The sequence below is a fragment of the Harmonia axyridis genome, chromosome 2 (assembly GCF_914767665.1).
Source record: "Harmonia axyridis chromosome 2, icHarAxyr1.1, whole genome shotgun sequence".
Classification (NCBI taxonomy): domain Eukaryota; kingdom Metazoa; phylum Arthropoda; class Insecta; order Coleoptera; family Coccinellidae; genus Harmonia; species Harmonia axyridis.
The window spans coordinates 33,696,976-33,712,370 of record NC_059502.1 but is presented as its reverse complement, the minus strand read 5'-3'; the positions used below and the strand labels follow the sequence as shown (position 1 = coordinate 33,712,370).

Here is a 15,395-nt window from a genome sequence, read left to right as displayed (position 1 = left end):
AGTATTATCATAATATAACAGACATATAACGAATTATTCTCACATAATGAGAAAAAATCAACTATATGAGAATCGAATCTTCCTGGATAATTCCTCGACAAAGGTAATCATCATTCTGGATTTGAACGAAAGAGTATCAATAAATAAAATCGAAAATTAATACTTACGTTTTTCTATGTTCAGTCTTTTTGATTCTCTCTCTGCCACCCCAGTTAAGATCTCTGTGTATTCATACTTGATATCTTCTCTCTCAGCTAACGCCTTTATAGGATTTTTGGAAGGTCCTTTCCTTTTTTGAACTTGGATATTTTTCCTCTGTACAAGGGGGCTATGACTCTGGATTGAATCAAAATCGTCCAAATTTAACGAGTAATGATCTTCTGGATTAACCTTTGAATCAATACTTTTGAAGAAGTTTGTAAATGTGAAATCATCTGGCCTAAATACTTGAACATTTTTCGTGATTGCTTTCGATGTTCTGTCGATTTCTGTAAATTAAGATTGAATAATATTTCAAGTTGAAACAATGATATTATACAAACTTACTTGTTTCCAAACATGGATCAGGGTTCGACTGGCTTCGTTTCAGTTTAAGTAGGCCATTTTTTTCAGGAGATGTTGGCATTGAAGAGGAGTTAACTGGAAATTGAATTAATATGTTAATTAAGTAATTTACAATATGATCCTTATTCGATCATATATACAATGAGTCATAAATTTTCTCATTTGTTTTCAAATAAAACCACTAAACAATACAAAAGAAAAATTTAAAATAGATTTGCCTTAACATATAGGTAGTTCTAAGTTGACTGGATAATTTTGTAGTAAAACTAAGCTGTTGGCATAAGACGACTTCATGAATAAAAGTTCGGACAACATTTAAATATTTTCAAATAGTAATGACCGTAGCAGACTAATGACTAATAATTTCGGAAATATCTCAAGATAATAGACGCTTTTTTTGATCGGTTCTGGATCTGCAAAGTACACTATGTTAAGTGTTACGTAGTAAGAGGGATGAATTATTTTTCTTTGAACCATGGGCGCCCGCAGGGGGGGGGGCCATGGCCCCCCCTGAGATTTTGATTGCCTCATTTTTCAGCACAACACCCTCAATATTACTTTCTCAATCCAAAGGGCATGGAAAAAAGGAAAGTAATGGATTCTCAACAATTTTCCGGTTTTCAATGACAATCATGGACGCCTTATCGTTTTTCAATAATTTTCATTTTGCCCCCCCTGAGAAAAATTTCTGCGGGCGCCCATGCTTTGAACTAGTTGCAAAGTAATTTACATGCAAAAGGCTAACTGTTGTACAATCTTTCTGTAGGATAATTCCATTTATGATAAACATCACCTTCTTATTTTCAACACTATTTCAAGAAAAAATTATGATTGCTCAAAAGTAAAGTATATCTCCAAATATAGTGATTAAAAGGATTAAGAGCTTGGATACTACATAACTGGGCCAATTTTTGGAGATCACCTCAGCGACATATAAATGTTAGTGATAATAGATATAGTATCTACAGAACAACAGAACTTTTTGTACCTTGAAATTTCATATTTATTATTTCATTGAAATGCAAAGATCTCCTGAGAATATCTTTCAACGTAAAAACGTGAATATTTTCAATTATAGAATGAAAAAAAAATTTTGGTAATTCTGTTTCTCGCAAAAAAATTGATGATATGCACTTCGTACAAAGCACTGATATATTTTTGAAATATTCGTGAAAAACCTACCACAAATCATTACAAAAGAGGTAAAATCTTGGTACAGTGCTGCACTCTACTTATTTGCTTCGAAAAAAGAAAAAAAAATTAAGTAAATGTACAACTCCGTACAAAATTTGGTCATGGCAAAAGCGCCAAGAGGGGAAATGAATGTGTACCAAAGTTTGACTGATACGCGAAAACCACGTGTTGGTAATCCCTCTTAAGGTAGTTCAGATGGAAAATTCAAATTCGAATACAGAGCCATCTGTGACGAATAGTGAAAAACTGTAAAACTTCTGTATTTCTATCGGATCTAATATAAAAAAAACAGGGGTTCCGAATTAAAATTCCAAAGTTGACCACCCACCCCTCATAAGGGTGAAGGAAATGGAAGAAGTTCTAACATAAATGGACTTCCTCGAAATCATGAATATTTTATTCGAAACATGTTTCGTAAGATTTTGTCTAGGTTTTTGACTGATCTAACTCCAAAAAATCACCCAGGATAAATAACAATTTTTTCGCAACACATTAGCTTTTATTGCTGTTATTTAATTTGACTTTTTTTCATTAACACTTATTCAAAATGTAAAATTGAAGAAACTAATGTATAATGTAACAATTGTTTTTTAAATAAAAAAAAAGGTGGAAATAGAATAACTATCATTTAATTTCGATTTATATGATTTTGATCAAGTAAAGACTGAGTCAATCGAAAGAAGGAAAAACTTACTTTGTTTTCCTCTAAATCGTCTGGCTTGTGGCGCCTTCTTCGTTATCTCGCTAACGGGTATATTCACAGGAATGGTAGTTTTTGCCTTTTCCATTTTGCCGGACACCGAAAATTTGTCGGCGTCCGACTTCTCCACCCTGCACTTCCATTGTCTCGAAGCGGCGTCCAGTTCATCCTTCCTCGACGAGAGAATTGATGTCTTTTCCGTTATCTCCGACTGAAAAATATATTCACGTTAGTTTGGCTGATTCTAACCGTTTCTTCAATTCGTGATGTACAATTTTATACTATTTCAGAAAAGGTTTTCACGTCCGCGGATGGTTTTTTTCTAAAAATTCTATGCTTTTTAGTAGTGGCATAGTCGCTTTTTCGCCAGATAGGGCTCAACGCTACAATCTGTTCGAATTTCGGCATATTTGCCCTCAGGTCGGCAGACCAAAGCATATAAATAAAAAAATTTCTGAATTTTTTCAATTCCAAGGTTAATTACCTTTGATTGAAATACTTGAATCGCTATACCTACTGCATCTTTATATAATTCAACTCAATTTCAATTTATCGCTGTATTGTTACAATTTGCCTTATGTTACTATTCTAGTATTAATCCCATAAGAAATTTGTACCGTACCTTACATCCCTAATAAATATCACGCTGGGGGCTTGAGTCTAGGATTGATAGTAGAGAAATATGGAAACAATTTTCTAGAACTATCATATAATACATATTTATAATAAGGCTAGACGTTTGTAAAAAATTTTTGTAAATATTCGGTGTTCTCGTAGCATTTTTATATTTTTACGAAAAAGGGAGAGGATATTCATTTTGAATTGAATATGCTCCCTTCTGAGCCTCTTAATTTTTATAAATTAGTTTTTTTTGCGATCGTCACCCGAACAAAGCGCTATGAAGGGTGTTATCAAATAATTGCGAAAGTTTTAAGGGGAAGAGTCTTTGTCAAAAATTAAAAGTGGTCTTTCTTGAGAATTTGCACGCTTCCAAAAATGAAAACAAAAGAATTTTTTTTTCCTTGAAATTGCTGAAGAGTTCTGGGAATGGAATTTTGTGAACATATTAACCAATGAAAGGGCTACCTTTGAGTATTTTTTTCTATTTGTTTGGTTGTGATCTTTTAAGGGGGTGAAACCAAAGGTGAAACTTGTCACCTCTTTTGTGTTTTTTACCAGATCTTTTCAACGGAACACAATTTCTCAATATAAAATGTTATGAAGGATGAATGAGTAACTTGATGAAGGCAATTGAATATAATTGTCAAAATTATTTATTTATTTATTTATTACAAACGGCAGAGCCAATTTTCCAAGATATACAACATTATATAATTATGACATCATTGTGCCAAAACCTTCACTATTTGATATAACTTTTTGATATATAATTTTTTTATCAATAAGTACAATTTGAAATTAACACAATATCAAAACCAACCAAAAAAAATTATCCCAAACTGTACAAATTGAGTACACGTGGTTAATCAATTGAATAACTGAATTAACATAAAGACAAATGTACGTTTCGAAATTTTTGCATTTTTTACACAATTTTTCCTGATCAGTGTATTTAGTAAGTTCTTACTAAAGACATCCTTATCAGTATCTTCATTAAAATTTTCAGAAGACATGATGAGGAAAAATTCACTGAATGTTTACAGTTTTGGATAATCTATTTTTTTGTTGGTGTTTTCATATTTTGTCAATTTGGAATTGTATTCCTATACAGGGTCTTTCACGAGGAACCTCACCCATATTTATACGGGAAACTACTGAACGTATTTTCATGAAATTCAGCACTTATAAGTATTTCACGATGCTGATAAAATCTAAAATATTTTCAAGGCATGAGCACCTCCGGTTTTTCCGGAAATGACGTCAACTTCCGTTTTTCAAATTAGAACAATAGTATAGCTCTATACTATTATGAAAGTATAGAGCTATACTTTCATAATTTGGTTTGTTATTTCTAATATATAACAACCTATTTTTGGAATCATTCGTCAGCAAATTTTCCCAACCTCCCCATCAATATTATTTACAGTCAACATTTGGAATGTGTATTGAGTCTTAAAATTTGAAAGATCATTGTCAAACCAAATGGAGCCAGTATTTTTGGTCAAAAAAATATGATACTTAAAATCTATTTGAAAAACTATAATTGGCTTTATTATATGAACACAGTAATGAAATCAGAACTTTGTAAAAGGAAGCGCATATTCACCGTATATTTGGTGGATAAAGAAGTAAAAATAGTTCAGACATATACCTACCTATATCAAGAAAACGTCGCATTAGAAATATTTATCTATCACGTCCAAAATTTTATAAGAGTAGTAAGCCAAATATTGGGAAGACCACGTTCACCGCAAGTTATGGTAATAACTAACAATAATCAACATGAACGATATGAAGTCAGATAAATGATATTTGGACGCTATATTATTTTTGTTTGAACATTCTTGTCCAACCAACCATTTAATCAAAAATTGCAATTGATATGTTATTTCAATATCTCAAGTAATTGAAAAAGAGTTTTTGAAATTGAAAATTATTTTTATATTATTACTGTGGATTCGACTCCAGGTTTTTCGCTTCAAACGGTCGATTTTTCTAGGTAACATTGTAATAACGACGATTTTATTGAAAAAGAAATATTTAAAAATTCATAACTTCGAAACTGGAAAGGCTAGGACTTTGTGGTGAAAAAATATTGTATTTGGTATCCTCATCGCAATATATTCTCAATTTCCTGATTTTTATAATCAGAAAAAATTTAATTTTACCGTAAATTCTTCTACAGTCAATCAAACGGAATGGGGTTCAAATTAGAGGAAATATTGCCATTCAGGCAAGAAAGATGTTTCTTAGAATGAGCAGCCTTGAGATTCTCATAATTTTTTCACCAATGAATAATAATAAAAACATCAAAAAAAGAACTGAAATAGCGTCAGGAGCTTTTGAGAGTTTATCACGCCCTTGAAGACCAATCAAGTGATATTGTTAAATACAGACTAAATTTCAGCTCTTTCGAATCTGTTTAAATTCAAAATTCGATCAGATCTGTTGTCACGGAAACATTGGGTATTATTTTTTTCTATATTCTACTAGACTTTTCTATGATTCTGATGGCGCGTTCAATTTGAAATTTTGCATGGAACATGAAATTGTTATTACATATCTTATTGCAACAATTTACCCCTATTTTATTCGTATTTTTGAAATCATCAGGAACCAACATTTTCAACAGCATTAATTACTCTGAATCAATTCAAATCTTTCACAAAGTTTCCAATGAAAATGAAAACAAACCTCTTAGATTGATACTAAATTTCGAAACTCGTTTCAAATGGAGAAAACGAAATCTCTGTGACCGATACAAACCTCCGAAACATCACTCGATGATCTCTCAGCGAAGCATAAAAATTTAATCAGAACCAGCACCAATATCACCAACGCAAAAATTTCACTGTACATCACAACAGTCGCAAAACTGCACAATAACAAAAATCGTCATCTATACAACATCTACGACGCGTGTCGGTGCATAAAGAGATAAACAGAAAAACTGACGCACTTCTAGCGGGCGATTAAAAATAAATTCAGCCAACGCAAAGATCGTTTTCGTCCGAATCTGAACGCAATAAGTGACGACTCGGATTTGTTTAAGACGATTCGAACATGGTTGGTCTCGCTTGGCGTAATTGTCGATCCAATGAAATTTTTAATGCGCCTCTGATACACGGGTGCTCGTTAGTTAATAGTTTTCATATATCATTTAATACCTTAAACGGTCAGGGGATCTGAACGGGACATGATTTCTCCTGTTCGTTATGGTAGAGAAGAGACTAGTGTTTTCACTTTGACGGGTCGAAACGCATGAAAAACAAATAACCAGCATATCTATATAGAGGGTTCGATGAAAATTTTCGAGATTTCTCCGGATATTTCAGGGACTGGTACGGAATGCCGGATAGCGAGTTATGCGAGAATAACATGAGAAGCGGAAATGTGATATCGAACCATGCTGTAATCGTGGGTAACCAGAAATGTTCCCTATTCCCTTTCTACGACGAAACACCGCAAATTTCATAGTATTTCCTCGTGTGGCAAAGATATTTCAACAAGATTGATTATGCGTTAATAGTACCTATATTCTAACAAGTTGCAGAATAGGCTTCTATTCCAACACAAACTCATGAGTGTTGAAATTGCCTTCTGCAACGAGAATTAGAGTATTAGTATTCAATGAAAAATTCCGATTTTACATCCTAGTCAGTTTTGTATTGTATCTTGAGAATTGGTGTGACTGTTACGAAAATCGGTAGATCAAGGAATTTGAAATTGAATCGTACGTTTCGAATTTTGAAATAATTTATAATTACGCATTAAATTCTTGAATTATGTTTGACGAAATCGATTTAACACCACCAGAATTAAGAGAAATGCGAATAATGTTGCAAATAATTTCACCCTATCCAAATTAGGATCTGAAGTCAGTGTCAACCACAAAACGAAAAATATAACTGAAGACAATGCTGTAATGATTCATTACAGCACTGTTTTTAGTACTGTATTGAACTCATTACGACACTGAAGTAGAGAAACGATATTATTCTTTGTATCATCATATAAATGTTTCTAATTTCATGATTCAAACACGTCAAGTTTTCCAGATTTTTAGCCACAGGTTCTTATGATAGGATATTTAAATAACTCATAGAGAGCTGCTAGTAAAAGATCATCGTTTTCATGTTCTTCGATGATTTTTTTTGTGCTCACATATATTCGAAAACTGCTTAGCATAAGCATAGTATAAGGAATTCCGTATACTATGGCATAAGATGAGGGCCGTCGCCAGGAGCTGCATACCGGATATTTTGCCAGGGCGCCAAATTGTAGGGGCGCAAAGTCAGTTAATAAAACAAGACTTTTTACACCTAGTTAGTTAGAACTAGTTAGTCTTTTTACTATAGATTTAAAAATACAGCGCATTACTTTCAGACAATGCAGGATGTTTTTTGATGAAATCGACAAAACGTTGTTCGATAAATTTAAGAAGGTGATTTTGATTTAAAAATAGGATTTCATATTGAAATGAAAAGATACCTGAGAAGAATAACAGAGGCTCCTTCACAGAAAATTTATATAAATTAGGCTTATTTTGTAAAAATTCATAAAATGACTCCTGAAGTAATTCCTTCCGACGAATGTTGGAAATATATTGTAATATTCCTAACTTCTACATCTTCATCTTCGATCGTTCTCGCAACACCGCACATTATTTTTGTGCCTATTCATCTGGGAGGAAAAAAATTGATAGATAATGCCACATGATGATATTCCCTCTTAAAACAATTTTATTAATAAAAATTGACAACTGTAAACAATAACCAAGGGTTTGTTGACTAGAGTTTCAAATCCAATGTGATTAGTTGTAGATCATCATCAATATTTATGTAAGATTTTCCATTGACGTACTTTATAATTTCATTTCAATCGATTTCCAAGCTATCAGTATAAATGTTGTAACAACTAGTGTTGCTTATAAGAGTTCAACACCAGCATTAACGTCTTGAGTAATGTGGGTTGCAGCTAGAACACCAAAGTGGTCGTGTTCAGTAAGGAATGATGATTTCCAATCATATTCACCAAACTGTGGGGAATTGTAACCCATCACTTTCCATGTTGAATCCATCAAAAATAATTAGAAAGCCGGTAATTGGGTTGAAGTGGTAGAATCCTATATATTAATAATAATAATAATAATAATAATATTCTAGGGATGACTCTGAACTTTGTTATGACAATCGCAGTTTACCTATTGCGTAAAATAAATTTGCAGTGATAACCCAAATTGGGGAGAATCCCGCATTAGATTTTGCCAACGAAGGTAGTGAAAACATTGTTATCAGTTTTGGGATGAAAAAAATTTTTCAAGGGTAAGGAATATCAGTCACATTTTATCTGAAAAAAAAAATTTTTGTTCTCCGATTACAAAATTTCCACGTGCAAAATGCATTTCAAATCATCCTGAACAACATTGGTGTCTATGTATCGGTTTTGTGTTTGGATGTCGGTTTGTCTGTCAATCTGTGCACTTGTAACAGTCTTAATTTCTAAAATTTTTATCGCATACAATTGAAATTTGGTATGGGTATTCAGTTTGGGTCGACGATGGTTCCATAAGAAATTCGATACTTTCAGATAAAGTTTACAAGTTGAATTTGCGCGAAGGTGAAAGCCCCAGTGTTTCCATATCTCGCGTTCTGTCAGTCTTATGTTGATGAAAATTGATATGGGTATTCAGTTTGGGTTGTAGATGGTCCCATATATTATTTGAGTGGAATAGAAGGAGATGCATTATATTAGGTTTTGTTGAAAAAATGCTTTGAGAAACCAAGACAGGGCTATAAAATTAAATTCTGTGAAGGCGGATAACATTTTTGTCCATTATGCAAATTTTAGTTATAATTTAAAAACATTCAATATTTTCGAATAATACAATAAAATTGGATATTAACAATTTGAAAATTAAATTGTGGCACTATGTAAATTCGCGCAGCTTGGTGAGTGATGCCAAGCCGATATTTTTGTTATTTACAATGGAAACCAGAAACATTTTTGTAGACCCCCATTCGGTTCTTCACAACACCGTGGTCCCCCGGGGGTCCACTTTGGGAATGACTGATCTAAAACACTCAAATACCATTAGTAAAGCCAAACCGTTCAAAATATAGGACAGAGGATGAAACTTTCAGCCAACATAGTAACGGCAGTTACTATTACCAACGGCCACATTCCGTCCTAGGCTGTTCTTTTCTTATTAACTCGTGAATTTAGCGAATTAATAAATAATTGAATTGAAAAAAAAGGAATCTGAAACTGAACTCACATTGTACTTGTTCTTCTCCTTGAGTAACTTTAGTTCGTCTTCGACGGTGTTTGTCTGCACATAGCGCTTCCGCCATTCTGATTCGCCTTTCCTCTGCAGTGTCGCCTGCAACTCTGCAATCGACTGAGGCATGTCTCCGTCCTGCGTCACCTTTCGAGCAGCAGCAGTCGTATTACTTCGTCGAACAGTGACTTTATGTTCATTACCGAACGCAGCTTGACTTCTGCTTTTCGACAGTATACCTTCTAAAGCTTGTCTGGAACAAAACAGAGAAAAATTATGAATATTGAATTCGACAAGTTAACTATGATTTTTGAACTTATAAATTATTAATTGAAGATTATAATTAAATATTGTATTTGGGAAATGATGATATAGGGTTTTCCAATGGGCACAGATTTAATATCATATGTTTATTGGGTCAGCGCTCTGTATTATTTTTTGATATTTCTTAGGTCATTTGTGTTCTGTAGGTTACGCCATTTAATCATGGAACGATACACGCTTCAACAATCAACCCAAATCATTATACAGTCGATCGACTCACTCGAACCATTTTGTGGTTCCGAAAGTAAACGTAATAAAAACACACTTTCATTTGAAATATTGATCAAATTTTAATATCAATATAATGCTTGGATCTTCCTATTATGTGTCGAATACAACATTATTTAAATGTCTTCCGCGTGGTCTCTCAAGGACTCCTTATGAGCTAATTTTCTTGCCGGCACATTTCGGGCAATATCTCACCAATAGCATGACGTATGTTTTCAGATCGTCAATAGTGCGAAGAACATGAACACGATCCTTCGCACAAAAAAAATCTAAAGCCGATAAATCACAAGATCTTGGTGGCCAATGCACATTGCGAAACGAGAAATTACTTGTCCTGGCAATTTTTCTTGAAATAAAGCCAAAACGAATCGTTATGTGTGGCTTGTTGGATCATCTTGCTGGAACCACATCTCTTCTAATTCCATATAATTAATTTCAGGCCAAAATAAATCGGTAATCATTTGGCTATAACGAAAAGAATTGACGGTTTGAGTAACATCTTCTTCATTTTCAAAGAAGTACGGGCCAATCACTCCACCAGAGCAAATTGAGCACCATACAGAGACATTTTGGGGATGTAAAGGTTTCTCAGCAATTACATGAGGATTTTCACTGCTCCATACGCAAAAATTTTGCTTGATTAAATAGCCACCCGGTGAAAAATTTGCTTCGTCGCTGAAGAAAATTGAATGCGAAAAATCGTCATCCAAACGTTGTTGTTCAAGCACCCAATTGGCATATATTATACACCTACACATTCCATGGTCAGTTGGCTTTAGTTCTTGTGTCAATTGGACCTTATAAAGGTAGAGATGCAAACCCAGATGGAAAATACGCCATAGTGTGCCGTAAGAGAGGCCCTAATATTGCGCGGAATGAGGAATGGATAAGTTAGAATTTTCTTCGACACTTTCACTTACAGCAACAAAATTTTCGGTCGAACGTGTATTCGTTTTTGCCATCAGTAGCAGTCTCTTCGAATTTTTTTAAATGTATGTTCATTCTCCAAAATATTGGAAGCTGTGATGTTGAGGAGATTGTCTAGCTTTCTGGAAGAAGTTATTGCTGACTCCCAACATGGTTTTAGATGAGGAAGATTAACTGAGACAGCCATATATAGTTTCCTGCAAAACATCCACCAAGCACTAGAAAACGGATAGATCACCATCTGACTTTTTCAAGATCTATCTAAGGTCTTTGATTCATTGTCCACGACTACATCATAGATAAACTAGAATCATATGGAATATGAGAGCCCGGTTTGGCTTGGTTTAAGTCTTACCTTTCAAACAGACAGCAGATGACTACTGTAGGGAAAGATAGAGCAACTGAAATGTCAGATGTAATCAATGTCACTTCAGGAATACCTCAAGGAAGTATTTTAGGCCAAATACTTTTTATAATTTTCGCTAATGACTTTGATGACATAAAAGAGGATTTTGACAACGTAGAAATTGTGAGATATTCAGATGACAAGAACACTATCATTAAAGCCAAAACATATCCTGAAGCTGTTTCAAACACTGAATTGGTCATGTGCAATGCTGGTAACCGATTCAGATCAATTGGTCTACTTCTCAATGATAAAAGAAACTGAGTCAGTTTCATTCAAAACTAGCCATTCCGGATTCGTCACACCGGATAAAATGATTTTGGAAGGGATTCCAATAGAAGTGTTTATCTAGATGAAACATTAAATTGGACAAAACACATTGCAGAGGTATGCAAATCACTTTCAAGGATTTGCTTCTCAATGAGGGTGATATCAAGTTACCTACATTTTTCCACCATGGAAACGATATACATATTATGTAGTCTTCGAATCCAGAGTTCGATATGGCATATTATTTTATGGTTCCTCAAAAAAGCTGTATGATGTCATAGTTATGCAAAAAAGAATCTTGAGGATAATGCTGAAGCTAAAACCACCAGTCATGCGGAAGGAGGTTCAGGGATAATGGGATTCTGACAGTCCCAGCGATCCATATTCAAGAATGACTTTTGTTTCTCCATAACAATAGAAATGATTTCACTGAAGAAGCACCTAAAACAATTCATACTAGAAATCTAGAAATAGCATACCCAAAACATCGACTCTCATCCACTGCAAAAAGTGCTCATTACTCCTGCATAAGGTACCAACAAGTTGCCTATACCATTAAGAAGAGAAACAAATTACAAAATATTCAAAAAACAACTGTTCTCCCTTCTTCTGGAACTAGAATCATATACAATTTGAGTTAAAAATTGTATCAAACAGATTATTTTGACGATATTTCGATTCAATGCTTTCATTTGTGAAATTTTGATTATGAAATAAATGGCATTTATTATTTATTATTATTATTATTAAATGTCGATTATGTCAACCATAATATGTCCATGATGCTCGACACTTATTTAGCACAGAATCGTTATTTTCAGAATTTTCACACGTTCAGGAGAAGATGAACGATGAATAATGTCGTCCATGATGTTCCGAATGAGCACTGATTTAGATTGAATAATTCAACAATTTCAAAAATCAGGAAGATTAGAAATAAAAAATCATGGAATTTTCTATTTGCCCAATATTCTACAAAATAAAAATAACCTAATCGAAACTTTTTAGTATACACATAAAAGAAAATATTATTCATCACAAAGTTATTCGAATAATTTCAAGTTGAAGTTTCTATATTTAATTCTGATTCTGAATCTAGAACGAATACTAAATTCAAGCAATAGCACATGTTCAGTTCATTAGATTTTTTTAAAAGATTAAAATCTTTGCATTCCACTGATTCCATAAAATTGAATTATAAATTATGTATTTATAATTTCATAAATGCACATATCTTTTGCAGATTGAATTGAAAATCCCTTCAACGTCTATTATAATTCATTATTCTTGACACAGATTTCAACATGTCACCAAAGAAGGATCGCGTATGAGCACCGTCAGTTTCAAAACCAATGTTTCCCTTTTTGATCTTAATCTATTCAAATCTAATCAGTATATAATGTAGGCCAAACTGATTACTAATAAATGAACGATCGCTCAAAAGCTGCTGGTGTCAAGTCAATTATTTTCCGAAGTTTTTTATCATTCGTGATTTCCTATTATATAGGAGCAAACAATCAATCAATTCAATTTATTGATTAATAGAGATCGATATATTCTTCCTCCAAAATCATGTAAATAATTTATATTGTAACAATTTGGTTACACTGACAACTATAACCTATATAATATGAATTATTGGGATGTTATCAATGTCTTTTCAATAAAATTGTTTTTGATCAAGAAATAATTGTTTAGTGTTGGATTACCTTCTTCTCCTGAAAGCGCATTCGCCATTATAATATTGAATTTTTCAACTGCGCTTTCATATCGAAAATGTTAACTGAGAAAATTGTTTACACATTCTACTTCTATACTGAGAAGAGTTTATTACGATTTAAAATTCTAATCAATCAGGAATATTCCATTTAATAAATACGCAACTTCCGGAAATGTCTAACTTATATTATGAAGTTTATATTGATATGCACTCATATCAAAATCAGAAAATTTTCAAATAATGAATTATGTACGTAATATGTCATTATAAATTTATCAATTGAATAGTCAACAAAGGAGAAGATATAAATTATTTAAGACAAACGGTAAATTTTATCACGCAGACTTCAGTTCTGAGAAAAATATCTTTTGTACGTGATTTTATTACTATGTACTTCGAACTGTCTTCCTCTCCATCGAAGAAACTATGCATACAAACTAAAACCTATAATCAAACACAAATATTTGAAATCACGAAACAATATTGGTTTCTGTAATGATGACTGTAAAATTGATTGAATGTATTGTGAATTTTTTCATTAAATTCTTAAATTGAATGGTAGGTATGTATTTATTCCTGCACAAAAATGTTCTCAATTTCTTTTTTGTATACCGCCAAGTTTTTGAGGAGAGAATTTTCCTGTTTCAATTCGTTGATTTTTAACCTTGAAAATGTAGATATCGTATACCTTTCCGAGCTGTGATATCAATGCAAACGATTGTTGTACGGGTTGTACCAAATTACATGTCAACATCTGCGACGTACTGCTTTTTCTATTCGATTTTCATAGTCTACTAATTTCCAAACGTAAACTGTGAAGATTTAAAGAGTTCAATTTGTATAAAGGGACATAAGGATCCTCATCGAATTCCATTAATTTTTATAACTAGAGGTGTGTAGAAATGAATTTTAATATTCTCCAAAACACAACACATACCTATATCACCTTGAGATTAGTTTTTCCTATTTCTTATTTGTGGTTCACAAAGTTCAACTAGTCTCAAGGATTACCGCCTGCGAATAATCATGTGTAATTATGGTATATAAAGATGTAAGCAATGTCAGTTAGTTCATGAACTTTCACTTGAAAATTATTGTCAGATTCTCGATACGTAATATAGTGGCAGAAAATCGTATAAGAAGTATTTCTTATACGATTTAACTTTTGATCGTGGGTGTTATTATGAACTTTATCGGCGATTGATAGCAGTTAAAATTTTAAGAATAACTGCTATTATTTCGAAATGAAAAAGATTGTTGATTTTAACGGCTTAGAATTCAATTATGGTACATTAATCAAATTTTTCCATCTTGAAAGATTGTCAATGAGTATCATCAATGAAGGTGTTCTTAGCGAAATAACAAAATATATAATGAACTGAGCTGTATCTACATAAATGAGTTATTTTGCTTTGAGTTTACAACTAGAGATAATAAACCAACAATGAATAACAGGAATCCTCAACGAATGCAATAGATTATGACCTTCAAAGTAACAATCGCCGTATCGGGAAGTAATTTCACTTAAATTTGTACCTGGGAACCTATTCGGGTATAAAACTCATCTTCCAATAAAAAAACAAGGCTGAACTGTGTTTAGATAGGAAATACAAACATATTTACATTTATCAAGTTTAACTACCTGTTTTATACACCCATATATATATATCATCGTTGAGCGTAAGGACAGGAGCGTAAAATCCGAAAATGGCATACTCTAAGAAAGGTTGTGATTTACATATGTATATATTAAACGAAAATGAGAAAAGCAATCTTCTCCACACAACTCTGGAGTCAAAACTTCAGAATACTCAATTAACCTACTAAGAACTAAGTGATATGTTTTGATACCATAATACTAGACCTAATACTTTCAGTAAAATATTTATCACTTTTTTGGAACAATTTTTTTGAGGAAAAGCATATAAAAATTTTGAATGTATGCTTGAAAGATTCGATTTTTTCTTCAGATATATACGAGTTTATATCGACATCAAATCATGTAAGGAGAACGTTCTACATCATCAGGGCGGTCGCTAGGGGGTACGCAGAGTGGGCGGTAGCCTAGGGCGCCAAAATTCAGAGGCGACATTTCAAGCTTGATTAAAATATTTCATGTGTGGAAATTGAAAGTACCGAATGATAATGTAATTTAGTCAGA

At 32.9% G+C, this 15,395-nt stretch overlaps 1 protein-coding gene across 5 annotated transcripts in view; it reads right to left on the bottom strand.

Annotated features, from left to right (window-relative positions):
• The window catches only part of LOC123671970 (supervillin-like), a 220,884-nt gene that overhangs the window by 6,095 nt on the left and 199,394 nt on the right, over nucleotides 1-15,395 (bottom strand). For all 5 annotated transcript variants that reach the window (XM_045605895.1, XM_045605893.1, XM_045605892.1 and 2 more), the window contains 4 exons: nucleotides 9,357-9,612; nucleotides 2,453-2,669; nucleotides 547-639; nucleotides 168-488 (listed from right to left, as the gene is read on the bottom strand). In XM_045605895.1, the coding sequence (XP_045461851.1) occupies nucleotides 168-488; nucleotides 547-639; nucleotides 2,453-2,669; nucleotides 9,357-9,612 (887 nt within the window). The remainder of the gene's footprint in view (nucleotides 1-167; nucleotides 489-546; nucleotides 640-2,452; nucleotides 2,670-9,356; nucleotides 9,613-15,395) is intronic.